Genomic DNA, 16,789 nt, shown 5'->3' on the forward strand with positions numbered 1-16,789 from the left:
ATCAGCCCAAGAGCCGCATGGCTCGAGGGCTGATATTGACCGAGGGCTGATAATACATGCGATATGAAAAATGACATGTTATGATCTTTTTATCATATGCTTCAACAGTAGAGAAAAATAACAGATTCATATATTGATCCTTCTACGTGGTTCCCGAAAAGAAGTTGAAAGAGTAAAAAGTTCAGGGACGTCGGACCAAAATTTGGTTCATTCAATATGAAATCTTTCTATCATATGCCTCAACAGAGAAAAAAAAACATTTTAATATAGACAAATCGACAAAAAAAAAATAATTCAACAATAAACATAATGAGCATTGTTTAGAAAAGTCAACTTTTTTAAAGTAACTTTCTAAATAATGTTTCAGAAAAACTTCAAAATGCATTTATTCAATATATTTAAAAAAAAAATTTTTTTTTTTAATTTAATTTAATTATTTTACACAACATACTTTCCAGTATTCAAATAATTGTTTTGTACACTACTTTGTAACGTTTTTCACTGAAAACGTAGCATTGAGGTGTAGTTTCCGGAATTTGCCGAGTTTCACCGGAATGCCATGTGATAACGTTACGGAAAGGCATGTGATAACAATCGAAGCTTGTGATAAACTTTTCATATCAGCCCGCTAAGCACAAATTCGAAAAATATGGAAAATACGTTAATTTAAAGCTATTATCATACGGTAAAAATCATATGTTATTTAGTCTAAGTATATGATAAAGGCACATAACGGCGGTATCAGGTAAAAGAAATAGGGGTATCTAGTAAATACATCCTGTTTGGGGTCGGTATGACGTAAATCCATCCCATGGGTATCAATAAATACATCTCGTCTGTTAGTAGATAAATACAGCTCGAGGGTTCGTAAAGTAACGATACCTTGTGGATGTACTTAGTGAAGACAGCTCTGGTTTACGATATACAGACAAATAGTGAAGGTATAAGGTAAATGATATTGGGTATCGGGCAAATACTGGTTTCAAATTTATTATATTCTGGCACAGAATAAATAAGTTATTTTTTTAACAAGGAGAATATACCATGTGGGTGGAATCAAATGGTATAATCTGGAAATAATAAATAGACAATAACATGGCTAAAACAATAAACGACAAAAAACAACCAACAGTCCCCAACATGCACTACGCAGAAAAAGATTGAGCAAGCCAAACCCTACAATAAAACGGAGGTGACATGTTTTTTTTTTTATTTTGAAATCGCTATTTGTTGATGGAAGAAGTAGTGGTTCGTTGAAATATATCTCAAAAGATAGCAAAATTAATGCTTATTTACATACAAATGGTTATCACGGTAAATATATAATAATGGTGAGTATAAGCTAGTAATTAGCTATAACTTGCTTACTCAAAGAATTCATTTTTAATTAAACATACTCATATTACCAATATTGCAAAAATTCTACAACCAAATTTTATAAATATACAGTTGCGATCTGTTTTGACCTCTCCATCTATAATTTCTAATTCGTGCAAGTAATTATCGATCCTTCAAGTTGGTAATTATTGCTGTTTTTCTACAATTACTAACGTCCATAGACTACCTAACTTTAGACACATAGCACTAATAAAACCCAAATTAAAGCTCAAATTGAATACCCACACGATCATGGCATGGGCTGCTTTTAATTGCACATTATATCAGGTCGAAAAAAAAGTCCGTAATTTATAAATACTACTGAAATCAAAACATTAAAATAACATCAAATACATTCACATAAGCAAGATATAAAAAATAACTGGAAAACACGCAATCGAGTCGGCCCTGTCGTGCTGAATGATCCTGAATGGTTATATCCTCTGAAGCGCGGGAATACAAATAACTATCTATGGGCAGACAACTAGAAGAAATTTATTTCAATCTTATTCAGTTCCTTCAAACGGTTGAAATAAAATGTTGTTCGATTAAAGCAAGCCGTCGCAAGTATTAAGGAAGTGATTATAAACTGCAAGTTAATGACCTTGTGAAAGCTTTGAGGTTGACTTGATCCTTACTTGTACGAAACATAATTTGTCTTGTTTTGTGGTCTTTAGACATGGTGTTTGTTGTTTAATATATAAATCGAATTGGGTAATAAAAAATCCCAATTAATGAGTTACAACTAAGCGATCTAGTGTACATCGACCTCAAACAATGTGTTCAACTAGTCTGTCTCGTCGTGATTGGTGTTTAGGTTGCATTGTTTTAGTTTAAACACGTTTATTTATAGGGGATGAGGAAACAAGTTATTGCAACTAATATTAATTCCTTTCCACTTTGCAGGTGCTAGAGCTGCCTTCTAGCGGCATTCGAAATCTACAAGGATGTCTTTAACATGCAGGATATACGGCTCTCTCTTAACACGGATAAGCCATTTTATCGTCCCCTTCCGACGGACTATCATCGTTTCTCAATACCATACTCGCAAATGGTGTCAAGGGAGAGGCGAATATTCAGTCCTTGAAATCATCATCCATGAACGGGAATCAAACCGCGAACCTTTGCCGTCCGAGGCACTAACCACTTCGCCACGACTTTCCTTGTTTTGCACTGTGTTTTTTTTAAATCCGAAATGAATGGTAATATTACACCATTTTATGAGTACATGTAACAACTAAGTAATCTTGGATGCCGACGTACTTGTCAGCAAATATGCGCAACAAACTGTCAACGTGTATACTTTACGCATATCAAATGAAGGTTACAATTGAACGCAACTGTACTTAATAAGTACAGCTTTAAAAACGAAATAATTCTTGTCAGGAGTTCATTTATCTGGGAACGATGAAGGTTGTCATACTACTATGTGTCTTGATAGGAACTGTGTGTTGTAAATCTGTGAAAGAAAAAGAAAAAAACAGACCACCAAGAGTTTCCTATAGAGGGTATGCTGATCTATTACTATGTATCATTCTATTAATTTATTCATTGGATTGATAATAATTATTTACTCTTTTATTTATTTATCTTAAACATTTATGTACTGTTAATCAAAAAAATATTATTTATTGTGATTTCAGAAAAAATTGCGAAGTCTTATTGTTTCTATTATCACACATATTTATTCTGGCTATTCCTACATTTTGAACTTTATAGGTAAAATAGTAAAATTTTATGTTTGAGTTCCCAGATTTTTTATGTAAACAATGGGATTATGTAGGATTATGTTGTACCACCATTAAAGTAATGAACCAAGGCAAATCTTGTGAAAAATAAAGAAAAACAATAGTTTCTATTACAATATTTTTTACAATAATTTCATAGCACATTTTGTGTAAAAAAGGTTCAAAAACACAAAATAAATTCATAGGCACAATGTTTTTCACAAACAATTGAAATCATTTCGGTGAAAATATTAATATATACAAATAAATAATATTAATTAAAATCTAAAGTACTAAATTTTGAGTTACACTTAAGAATTGAATGCTTCTTATTGTAAATTTATTGGGGTGTAAAAGCGTTGACCGAAGTACATTTTGTATGAAGCGCGGAAGCGCTTCATTCTAAAAATGTACGCATGGTCAACGCTTTTACAACCCTCTAAAGTTACAAAAAGAAGCATTCAATACTTATAATTACATTTTTTAGCTATGATCATGAAAGCACGAATTTTATATATTTTATTATTTAATTCACCTGTGCACTTTATTGTTGGAGCGCGTGTTATCATGAATGAAAAGTTGTATCGAGCAATGCAACTGCTTACGGAATAACACGTGATGTGCAGTTAGCCAATCAGAATAACATATTATAATGAAACATACATCTAATGTAATTATTTCTACATATTTATTGATACAAAGCACAACAATAATACACTAAATTGACATTTAAACAGCACTAAAACTGTAATAAAATTTCCTAAAATGTAATTTTTCAGAATAATCTCCATGGAAATGAAATATGCCAATGCGTATACAACTGCATACCTAATATCATTGACCTAACACTAGTGGTTTCCCATAAACGGATCCCATCACAAACTAATACATGTAAAGTAAGCCAAAGTTTCAAAGCCAATAGACCAGGACTGAGGTGGCAAGGCCTAATAATCTCCATGGAAATGAGATTTGCCAATGCGTACATACAACTGCATACCAAATATCATTGACCTAACTCTAGTTGTACCCCATAAACGGACCCAATCACAAACTAATACATGTAAAATAAGCAAACGTTGTATAGTCAATAGACCATGACTGAGGTGGCAAGGCCTAATAATCTCCATGGAAATGAGATTTGCCAATGCGTACATACAACTGCATACCAAATATCATTGACCTAACACTAGTTGTACCCCATAAACGGACCCAATCACAAACTAATACATGTAAAACAAGCCAAAGTTTCAAAGTCAATAGACCAGGACTGAGGTGGCAAGACCTAATAATCTCCATGGAAATGAGATTTACCAATGCTAATACAACTGCATACCAAATATGATTGACCTATCACTTGTGGTTCACTATTAACCAGACCTAATTAGAAACTAATACAATGTTGACTCCGCCGCCAATGCTGGAAACATCATGCAAGTGTCTTGCTTTTTGACTCCGTCAAAGCGAGACAAAATTCCGGCTTTTATTGCAGCAATAACTATTAGATTCTTGCATTATTTTATGGCCTCACATTATTTCAATTGTTATTACCTTTTTTTTTAGACACAAGTTATTGTCAGTGAAAGCACAGACACAACTCGAAGTTGAGTTTTTGCGGGAGCTTCAGAATGATCCGGACTTGGAGGTATATACACATTCATATCAATTATATTAGGTTTCGATATAAATAGGACTTGGAGGTATATACACATTCATATCAATTATATGATATTATATCATTAATCCACTGATTGTACAAAATCACCAATTTTCACTAAAAACATCATGTTTGAAATTGATATTCAATGGTCAGTTACGTTTATCAAAAGCTGCGCGCAAACGTAATAATTTTTGCGCAAATGTTATGGCAAAGCGCGCAATCGTAATGCCCTGATATTTACGGTTTAAATAGGTTCCGGTTTAGATTGGTTTCGGTATAAATTGATTTTGTATTTGAAATTTGAATTAAAAGCTATCGTGTCAGTGCTGTCGAAACGCAAGAGTGGTGTGTTGTACAAAATCGTAGTTTTGTCAGATAAAAGAACAGATCTGTTTTCTTTTATTAATTTTGATTTCAATTTATCTTTTTAACTTTGATCAGTTAGGTAAGGATCTTCCCGTTTATACAGTTCAGATTTAATATTTTTTTAATAATTTGTCATGTTTTTTGTTATTATAATTCGTGGTTTCTAAAATGAAAATCAAACTATAAGATAGATTTGTAAATAAATTTTTCCATTCTTGAATTCTGGTTTTTAGAACAAATTATTCTCTCTTGTTTTTCTTTTTTTGCTTTTTTATCTCTTAATTACTTAGTACTATTCATTGCATCATTGCCGACTTAAAATTCATAATTTCTGTAACGATAAATCAATAAAGGCAACAAAAAACCCACCATGATAATAAAATTAAAATCAAACGGACAGACGTTTATATATTTTTTCTTTAAAGCTTCAATATCAAAATTAAAATATAAATAAGTGTGTACAGTAACTACTTATTTCAGCTTATACTAACGAATATTAATTTCATTTTAGCTTGATTTCTGGAAACAACCAATGAGGGGAGATGTTCATATACACGTTGAACCGAAACATGAAAAGAAATGTATGGAGACACTTGAACGAGCAGGATTCAAATACTCCGTCTTACAAGAAGATATTCAACGGTAGGTCACTAATCACGAGACACGAAGCTCTAGATGGAGGGTCTTTCATTTCTTTGTTCTTTAACTTTTTATACCATAATTCTCTACGCTTTATTTCTTCGACCATTGTTCTCCATTCTTTATATTTCAGAACCAATTATTCTCTTTTTTTCTTCTTTTTTTGCCATTTTATATCTTTTCTTTTATTAGTATTTGGCCTTTTTATTCTGCACCGTCCATATATAACATTGTATTATCCCTATCATCTGCAAACCTGATCATACTTTGTTCTTAGGAATAAAATTGAAACGCCATCTGAGTAGTAACCGGTATATATCATCTAACATTTGGCCTGAAGATACACACTGCTTCACAAAATGTACAGGAATAAACTCCTATCACTTGCAACAGGAAATAAGACTGTGGAATTATATTTATTAAACTATCAACAATATATAAATTTTGCGAAATTTAGCGGCAATTTGCTTCGATTTTATTTTAAAATTTACATTACAGCGGCATTGATACTGAGTGGCAATCTTTATCTAGACATGCTGGGTCAAGAGATTACACACAAACCTACCTAGACTTAAATGGGGTGAGTTTTATGGACGTAACGGCTTATTTGATGGTAATCAGTGAAACAGCTACCATGCCAAGGACGCAAGCACCTACATGTCACCATAAGATGCCATAGACACAAGCAACTCACAACTGAATTATAAGGGGATACATCTTAAGCAAAAGCGCACATTGTTCCGAATATGTCACCATAGGCACATCATTCAAGAAAAGTATGGAACAGTACGGCACTAGAAACAATGCTTAATGTAAAATGTATTGCTTACGACAAGGAAAACATATTTCTTATGGGTTTAACTTTAGGTTTCATTACATCAAATACTCGTCATTTCAACGAAGGGCTTTAATATGACTTCTCTGTTTAGTACAGTACTAGTAGCAAATATTCTAGGAATATGTACGCATATACGTTTTTCTGATTTTGTCTTGTATTGTGTAATTCAGGTCAATTGAACTCTGTTTTAGATAGATGATTTCCTTAGCACTTTGGAGGCAGAGGTTCCACAACGTTTGGAAAGATTTAATCTAGGAGGATCGACTGCTGAAGGACGACAAATATGGGCTGTTAAGGTAGATGTACTAGTTCAATTAATAGAACCGTAATCTAGGGGGAACAACTACGGAGGGACGAAAAACATGGGTTGTTAAGGTAAATATACTAGTTCAATTAACGAAACCGTAATCTAGGGGAAACAACTACAGAGGGACGACAAATATGGGCTGTTCAGGTAAATATACTAGTTCAATTAACGAAACCGTAATGTAGGGGAAACAACTACAGAGGGACGACAAATATGGGCTGTTAAGGTAAATATATACTAGTTCAATTAACGAAACCATAATCTAGGGGAAACTTCTACCAAAGAAAGACAAATATGCGCTGTTAAGGTAAATATACTAGTTCAATTAGCAACATTGAGACAATCTAATATTTACATATTAAATAAGAACCATTAATGTATTTTGTCCAGAGGCATGTGTTGATTACAACAGGGTCGTGTGTTTCAAGGTAGAGGTTCAGTCTTTGTACATTAACAACCTAATTGATTGATATGTGTCTTAAATGCCTTTTTGTTAAAATTCATGATTTTTTAAATCATATAAGCGCCGATATAAATAAAACAAATGAAACTACCGAACTACAAGGAAAATTCAAAATGGAAAGTCCCTTATCAAGCGTCAAAATAACAATGACACAATACGAATGAATAACATACCGTCATAATGAAATACCTGACTGGGTATACAGGTATTTCCGTAAGTACTTGTAGACAATGATGGATGTAATCTGGTTTTATGGCTAGTTAAACCTCACAGAGTTGCGTACCTATCCTTTTCGCTCCTTGTGGAGCATAAGGTCACCACAAAATATTTCCATCCAGATCTGTCTTTAGCCTTTGTATCGGCTTCTCCCCAGGTCATGTCAAGCTCCTTCAGTTCTGCCTCAATTGTTTGACGCCAGGTAGATCTGGGTCTTCCTCTTGGTATAATCCCCTAGGGTGTCCATCTAAGAGGTGTCCTAGTTATATTGGATACAGGCATCATGAGAACATGCCCTAGCCATCTGAAGCGCCTCTGTGGCATAGAATTCCACTATCTTGACAACAATGTATGAAAAAAAAACCATACACAAATAAAATTGAGAATGGGAATGGGGAATATGTCAAAGAGACAACAACCCGACCATAAAGCAGACAACAGCAGAGGCCACCAACAGATCTTCAATGCAGCAAGACATTCCCGCACCCGGAGGCGCCCTTCAGCTGGCCCCTAAACAAATACATATACTAGTTCAGTGATAATGAACGCCACAATAAACTTCAAATTGTACACAAGAAACTAAAATTTACAATAATAACAACTAACAAAGGCTAGAGGCTCATAACTTGGGACAGGCGCAAAAATGTCTGCAACATCCTCTACCACCCGAGATTCACGTCATCACATTCCTTTAATACAATAGATTACAGTCCTTTGTTTGCATGTTTCAGTCATCTTGGGAATGAGGCTTTATAATGGCCATATTTGACAACAGTGTTTTTATACATTTTAGGTGTCAACAGATTTGAATGGCAGTGGTAAGAAGGCTGTCTGGATAGAATGTGGAACCCATGCCAGAGAATTCATCACAATTTCAACTTGTTTGGCAACAGCTAATAATGTGAATATTGTCTCAAATCTTTAACAATTTAATAATTTTATTTATTATGTTTAATAACTTTCAAATATAGGGTAATAGCATATATAGCTAGGCTAGTTAGCTACTGGTAAATGTTGTCCCTAGAGGATTTCTATATTTCTATAGTGCGAAATATATTATACAAGAGGAAATTTTCTATAGTTTTACAATAATATTTTCATTGTGTGATAAATAAATGATACGAGGAAATTTTGACGACGCATTTGTACTTATAATTCAATCTATTGAATGATGATATAACAGTAACTATAACATCCGTTGTCAATGGGACATGGGAAATTTGATTTAGGCAAATATTTTACTAATCTTAGTAAAAAAAAGCGTAACTGCTACATACCGCACTGTTCATACAGTATAGCTCTTAAATTGCTAAAAATCGCAGATAAGGAACAAAGAGCACAAACAAACCAAACTTTAAATATATGCGATTCAAAGGTTCACATTGGATGCAAGTATAACGGCTTTTAGATGAGAATGAGTAAAGGATTTTGCGAATTGTAGTTAAAATATATATATTTTGGATCCTTATTTACGGTTTACTTTTTAATTAAAAATTCTATAATTACCCTTTTTATTTCAAATTTGTTTTTCTTCTTTAATCACCAGCTAGCAAGATTATATGGTGGCTCCGGTGTTGTTGCACAGAAAGCAACCGCCATGTTGGATCTTTACGACTATTACATTGTCCCTGTCCATAATCCCGATGGATATGACTACGCCTATTGGGTGGTAAGAAATATAGAAGTCATTACAATGCTTTACAAGTGGCCCCTTATGGGCGTGTCCAGGTAATCACATAATCACAAATTTTCGCCAACATTATTATATAATCTTTATTATCATATTTTTTTTAAAGATAATCAAACAATCAAACAGTTCTTGGTTATTAAAAAATCAAACACTTATGAAATATTTGGTAATCGAGTAATCACTTAAAAAAACGGTAAAGTAATCACATAATCCAAAAACCCACGAGGAAGCTCACAAGTGTAACCTTTCTTAAAAAGTACGGATTTCGTTGCAGTATAACACATTACGCCAACGTGTAGCAAAGTCTCCTGGTCGAATTATGAAAATGCATATTGTAATTGTATAAATTAATTTAAAAAGGGAGACGGATTTATATAAGTTCTTTTTATTTCCGAATCCCTGTAATGTATTTCATATTGTACAATTATATTTTGTGTACTTTTTTGAAATAAAATATTGTTTAAACTAAATTAATTTATTATATTTCTTATCTAATATGTTCTCCTGTCAATGACAAGATTCCGATTTTATCTGAACCATAGCCACATTATAATTCAAATTGAATATACCAAATTAAAATTGTATACCTTCATTGGGGATTAATGTTCATTGCCTAGAACGTTGGATGTTGGTGTATGCTTTTATTAAAATATTACCCAGAATGAATGCGTTACATTCTGCTTGAACCAATGATGCAATACATGTACATCCTAACCCAGAACGCCTTACTTTCTGTTAATTATTTTTGAACAATAACAAATGAAAAGTATCATAGAGAGCTATTTTATAAAATAACTTTCTAAAACTTTTAAAAGTCTAAGATTTAAGAACTATAAACTTCATTATAAAAACATTTTATGTTTCTACGAAAACACGTTCTCCGCTTAAGGTGGTACCCAACACTTTCACTAAAATTAATTTGTCTCGTTTAATTTTCATAAAATTTTGACAAAGTATTTACTTTGACCCTTTTACAAAAATATAAAAAAATTAAATAATTTGAACCAAGCGTTTTATCAGAAAAATTACACTGGTTATATAGCAGTTTGACAAACACTAATTTTGATCATTGAGAAGCTTTATATTGCCTTCACAACGCAACGTAATTAAAACGTTTAGCTGATATTACAGAGTTATCTCCCTGTAGTGTTAGGTACCACCTTAAATATATTTTGTTTAAATTTTAGTCGAGACTTTGGAGAAAGAACAGGCGACAAAACAATGGTAATTGCCAAGGAGTTGACTTGAACAGAAATTGGAATTCAAATTTTGGAGGTATCAAGAATATATAACTGCTAGTAGTCTGTTGTTATTTATGTATTATTGTCATTTTGTTTATTTTCTTTGGTTACATCTTCTGACATCTAACGTATTGTTATGCGTTTACTTTTCTACATTGGTTAGAGGTATAGGGGGAGGGTTGAGATCTCACAAACATGTTTAATCCCGCCGCATTTTTGCGCCTGTCCCAAGTTAGGAGCCTCTGGCCTATGTTAGTCTTGTATTATTTTAATTTTAGTTTCTTGTGTACAATTTGGAAATTAGTATGGAGTTCATTATCACTGGACTAGTATATATTTGTTTAGGGGCCAGCTGAAGGACGCCTCCGGGTGCGGGAATTTCTCGCTACATTTGTACACTGAAGACCTGTTGGTGACCCTCTGCTGTTGTTTTTTATTTGGTCGGGTTGTCGTCTCTTTGACACATTCCCCATTTCCATTCTCAATTTTATATATATTATAATTATGAAAAACAAATCATATGTCAAAATTTAAAATTAGAACAAAACATAATATTAAGTTCATAAATTATTTATAGCCGTATGTGGTTTATTGAGAATTTATAATGGTAAAGATGTGAAAATAGAGATCTGCCAGAAGATGCTGAGAGCATGTATTCGGGTTATCTAAAACAAATAATGCACAAGGCTCATCGGATTGTAAATTAGATAAAACATCTCAGGTTTTCATCGCATATGGACATTTTCAACTTTAGCAACTATTTGCATATTACATAGAAATTGTCGATCCTCACTAGCCGCTTGGAAGTCCTATCCTTTTAGCGAGGTCATTGATTTGATAAAAAAAAAATAACATATAAGAGTTCAATAGTTATCAAAAGTACCAGGATTATAATTTAATACGCCAGACATGCGATTCGTCTACATAAGACTCATCAGTGACGCTCATATCAAAATATTTATTAAGCAAAACAAGTAAAAAGTTGAAGAGCATTGAGGATCCAAAATTCCCAAAAGTTGTGGCAAATACGGCTAAGGTAATCTATGCTTGGGATAAGAAAATCCTTAGTTTTTCGAAAAATTCAAAGTTTTGTTAACAGGAAATTTGTAAAAAGTACAAAATACACAATGAAAAGCTAACATCCAGTAGTGCTAAACGTATAGTATGGTAAGGATGGGCATATATAATAGAAAACAATGTGTAATAAATGCAAAAAAAAAGAGGATTTTTTTTAATACGAATGAAAACAAACTTTTACTTTTGTTAGGATCTGGTTCATCCGGTCAAACCTGCTCAGACTTATACCGTGGAAACAGTGCACTGTCAGAACCAGAAACAGCAGCACTCGATGCAGCAATCAAAACTACTAACAATGTAGCTTTTATATCAATTCACAGCTATTCTCAGTATATTTTGTTGCCATGGGGATACCAGAGTTCCAAACCTAGTGATTATAACACATTGGTAAGAACAATACATAATAGAAAAGAAGTAGTTTGCAAAACAAAGAATCGAATATCTAGAAGTCAGTAAAATACAGAATTGAGTAAGTATACGGAATAGTTAAAAAGGTCACCAAAACCACAGACAATACAACATTATGATCTAAACGATTACATATAATTATGTTACAAAACAGTGGAGTTATATAAGCAAGCCCTGTCAGAAACCAAAAGTCCGTTCCGTTCATGATCCACAAATTTACACCACACATTAGTCTTTAATATTCATTCAAAATGCAATGGTCGTATATTTATTTTTGATACCCAGTTCATGATCGTACATCGGCTTGTCTGGACGTTGATAGTTGTCTTTTATGATGTTTTAAATAACTTCCTTCCTTTTTCTATTGGCATTTGAGCTGGAATTTATATAGAAAACTACAATATTGTTCGAGTTAGACCCTCAAGTCATTAAAATATTAATGACTGTTATGTCATCTGAGTCATTATTTTTCCCCATGACGTGAGGGTCATTACTTTTTCCATGACGAAAAGGTCATTACTTTTTTCATGACATGAGGGTTATTACCTTTTCCATGACATGAGGGACATTACTTTTTTCCATGACTTGAGGGTCATTATTTTTTTCCTGTCATGTGGGTGATAGCTTTTTTGTCATGACATGATGGTCATTATCGTTGTCATGACATGAGGGTGATAACCTTTTGGTCATGACATGAGGGTCATAACTTTTTCTGTGACATAAGGGTCATTACATTTCCATGACATGATAGTCGCTACGTGTTTCATGACATGAGTGTTATTAATTTTCCCATGACATAAGGATCATTACTTTATCCATGACCTGCTTTTTCCATAATATGAGGGTAATTTTTTTTTCCATGACGTGAAGATAATTACTTTTTCCATTACATGAGGGTCATTATTTTTATATGACACGAGGATCATTAATTTATTTACTTTTTCAGTGACACGAGGGTCATCCCTAACTTTTTGATATTCACCAGACATATCAATTCATCCGGTTGATTTGAAAACGAACATAGTAATTATATAGTATTTCATTATTTTTCTATTTAGTTAAGGATAGCTAGGAGTGCAGAGGCTGAACTGGAATCATACTATAACACTGCCTACCTTGTTGGAACACCTCCAGATATACTGTGTAAGTAAAATATATAAAACAGTACAGGAAAAAAAAACTTAAGTTGACGCTATTGACACTAACACTAAACATATATTATAGAATTGCCCGAGTGTATAAACAACAAAACAACCAATTAAATCTAGCCATCCAAAACCGATAGCCATAAACTAATTGCTTTCAAGAAGATGTCTATTTACCATGATTGATTTATTGATTGTTGTTTTCTTATTTTCCGATGGTAATTATCTTGTGTAATGCAATATGAAAGTCCTGAAATAGGGGATACATCGAGATGAAGGAAGGGAAATTAGGAATGTCACTGTAAAATATTTGGGAACTAAGAAACAACAATTCTTCTCAACTATTTGCAAATTTTTATTACCATATAATAGAGAAAAAATGATATGGGGTAGCCATCACTAACACAAAATGCAAAGCAAAAAAACAAAAAAACGCTAAAAGTAAAAGAACCTTACTGTAAGTTAAGTGGATTTCTTTACGCATTGTCACATGTGGCAATCATACTACAGCTGTGAATTGAAGAACATAACCAAATTTCAATTAAATAAAATCTGACTAAAGCATCTGACATTTACCAGCTATATTAAACATTTCGATAACCAGTACTCTCTTATAAATCTCTCTCCGACCATAAATACTTAAAATTGAAACTTTTTACATAGGAAGCAATTGGGAAAAACATCAAGTTCTTGTATATACATTGGCCTAAAAATTGACAGTTGTATCTTTAAATTTGCAGATGTTGCTTCTGGAGGAGCCTATGACCATATGAAGCTGAACAACGGCATCAAATACTCTTTTACTTATGAACTTCGACCTGGAAGTGGAAGCTCTTGGGGTTTTGAACTTCCGGAAAACCAGATTGCCCCTACAATTGAGGAGACATTTGCATCGCTGTGGAAATTTGCAGAAGAGATCTATGCAGATGATAACGCTACCGGCCGAAAGTAGAAAATCCAAAATTGATAAAATGACCCGTACGACGCAACGATAACAGGACTTATTTGATTTAATCTATTTAATTTATATTGTTTCTGATTAAAAATGAGGCGCATCCCCAATTCTACTTTTCATTTATTTCTTAAAAATGTATGTTGTTTCTGACGGGAGTTGATGTTCAACAGTTTATTTGTTAACAATCTGAAATGAATCGGATCATAATATAGTTAATCATTATAATAATAATGTCTATTAAACACCGAAAACTATGGCATAACAATATTCATACACACACCTTTTACAGTACCTTTTACTTTAAGGATGTAATCAGATTAGGTATATATTTTTGTCAGGTGTTCGGACTCTATTTGTATTTTCCTACGATGCAGGGTCAAATAAATTCCATATGTTGCGTATATAAGGCTACGATGCAGGGTCAAATAAATTCCATATGTTGCGTATATAAGTCTGCTTGAAGTCGGTTATATGCTTCTTACTTCAATCCACATTCGATAAACTTTCTAAAAGTGATAACCAGAACACATAGAAGATAAAATAACAAGTGAGAAAGCCATGGCTAAAAAAGAAAAGGCAAACAATAAAAAGTACAAAAAAATAGTACACAAAACACAACATAGAAAACTAAAGAATAAGCAACACGAACCCCACCAAATACATGGGGTGATCTCAGATACTTCGGAAGGGTAAGAAGATCCTGATCCACATGTGGCACCCGTCGTGTTGCTCATGTTATTTCAAACCCGGTAAATAGTCTTATTGATGAAAATTTTCGTCCTGCATTTTTTTTTAGCTGTAATCTCTGTCCTGCCTTTTTATTTTTCACTCTGTTCGGTCCTGCCTTTTTTTTTTTTAGTTTATTCTGACTTTTTTTTACCTAAATTGTCGTCCTGACTTTTTTTTTTTTTGCAAGTGTCTCATCCTGCCTTTTTTTTTTACTCAAAATTCCTGTCCTGCCTATTTTTTTCAAATTTCATCCTAGCCCCCCCCCCTAAAAATCAAATGGTAGCTCCCTAAGAAACTATAAAGATGAGGTCTGTAACATAAACAAATGGCCCCGTATCTGTGATTGCAGATGCTTGTTTGATGGACTCTTGTTTGTTTAATGTTCAGTGACAAATATTTCATAGAAATTCCGCGCGTGGACAAATGATTAATTCCAGTTTGAAAATTCGACTTAGTGGAACAACGAGAAAGAATGTCAGGAAATTTTACTGATACTGATAAATGTTATTTTACGAAATTTTGCTTTGATACTAGTGACTGATAATTTCCTTTCTTAGCACAGTAGTATTTATGAAAAATTATCGCTAGAAGCTACTGACGCATTTGTCCATTGTCAATGAAAATAACTTGCAGGTAAAACAGCGATAAACAGACTATCATTGGTCATCTCATCTCGATTGCTTTTCTCTCTTTCGCCGTACAGGTTCAAGAGAGAAATGCATTCTCGTTGAGATGACCAATAATAATCTATAAGTCTATCAAGGACACAATTTTCCTATCACAATGAACCGATCAAGGAATGGTGCAAGGATCCATGAACTAATAAGGATTTACCGTATTCCACGTGTGGATTCAGTCCTGATGTGACTTTTAAGGTGGTATCTAACACTACAAGAAGAGAAAGGGATTATTGAGCTTCTCAATGATCAAAATTAGTGTTTGTCAACATGCTATATAACCAGTGTAATTTCATGAAAAAACGGTTGTTTAAAATTTTTTGAAATTTTTATATTTTTGTCAAAGGGTCGAAGTAAATACTTTGTCAAAATTTTATGAAAATTAAACGAGCCAATTTAATTTTAAGGGAAGGTGTTGGGTACCACATTTATACATCCAACATACCGAAATGGATTGATTGATTGATTGTTGGTTGCTTTACACCGCATTAGCACAAAAAGGCTATATCGCGGCGATACCGAAATGGACACCATCTTTAACATATATATGATATAATTCACAATCGGTTTTGAAAACACCAGGGATAAACGTATTTTCATACGCTAGTTAAATCTAGGGGTAATTAATTAAAGTAGGTTATACATGGATTCAAGTAGGTCAAAGCTTTGGTAAGGGTTTAACAATAATGGTTTTAACACCATACAAATGATCTAAGTTTAACCCTCTGCAAGGTGTAGTGAATAAATTGATAAGGGAGTTACCATTCGATTTTTAGTGGAAAAAGGTGTGTGTGCATAGTGGCTAGGATGAAATTTAAAAAAAGACAGGACAAAAGTTTTGAGGTAAAAAAAAGGCATGATGAGCAATTTGGCAAAAAAGGCAGGATGACAATTTATGTCAAGAAAGTCAGGATAAGCTAATAAAAAAAGGCATGACCGAATAAAGTGAAAAATTGAAAGGCAGGACAGAGATTACAGCTTAAAAAGATGCAGGACAATATTATTTATCCTAGCCCCCTCCCCTCCCCCCATTAAAAATCAAATGGTAGCTCCCTAAAAAGTATCACATTGTTCTCCTGCCTTCAAACGAGAAATGAAATACATTCTGAAAACTTTTCGGGATTCTCTAATAAAGGCTTAAGTATATCAAAAAGTAATACAATACCCTTTCTAACACCATAAGGGAGCTACCATTTGATTTTTAGGGGGGGGGGGGGGGGGGGGGCTAGGATGAAATTTGAAAAAAATAGGCAGGACAGGAGTTTTGAGTAAAAAAA

General features: G+C 33.3%; 1 protein-coding gene across 1 annotated transcript; it reads left to right on the top strand.

Annotated features, from left to right (window-relative positions):
- The first annotated feature begins 2,732 nt into the window (after window positions 1-2,732).
- On the top strand, window positions 2,733-14,213 carry LOC139496013 (carboxypeptidase A2-like). The gene is made up of 11 exons (XM_071284451.1): window positions 2,733-2,885; window positions 4,665-4,746; window positions 5,639-5,769; window positions 6,265-6,346; window positions 6,796-6,900; window positions 8,384-8,491; window positions 9,137-9,259; window positions 10,468-10,555; window positions 11,789-11,985; window positions 13,065-13,149; window positions 13,892-14,213. The coding sequence occupies exons 1-11, from the start codon at window positions 2,785-2,787 to the stop codon at window positions 14,101-14,103; spliced, it is 1,314 nt and encodes a 437-aa protein (XP_071140552.1). The 5' UTR covers window positions 2,733-2,784; the 3' UTR covers window positions 14,104-14,213.
- The last annotated feature ends 2,576 nt before the right edge of the window (window positions 14,214-16,789 follow it).

Source organism: Mytilus edulis, chromosome 11 (assembly GCF_963676685.1).
Source record: "Mytilus edulis chromosome 11, xbMytEdul2.2, whole genome shotgun sequence".
Lineage (NCBI taxonomy): Eukaryota > Metazoa > Mollusca > Bivalvia > Mytilida > Mytilidae > Mytilus > Mytilus edulis.

Excerpts from the sequence above, each read along its gene's own strand:
- LOC139496013 (XM_071284451.1), top strand. The coding sequence starts at position 2,785 with ATGAAGGTTGTCATACTACTATGTGTCTTGATAGGAACTGTGTGTTGT. Across the intron at positions 6,347-6,795 it reads CCTACCTAGACTTAAATGGG|ATAGATGATTTCCTTAGCAC; the intron begins GTGAGTTTTATG and ends ACTCTGTTTTAG. Across the intron at positions 9,260-10,467 it reads ATGACTACGCCTATTGGGTG|TCGAGACTTTGGAGAAAGAA; the intron begins GTAAGAAATATA and ends TTTAAATTTTAG.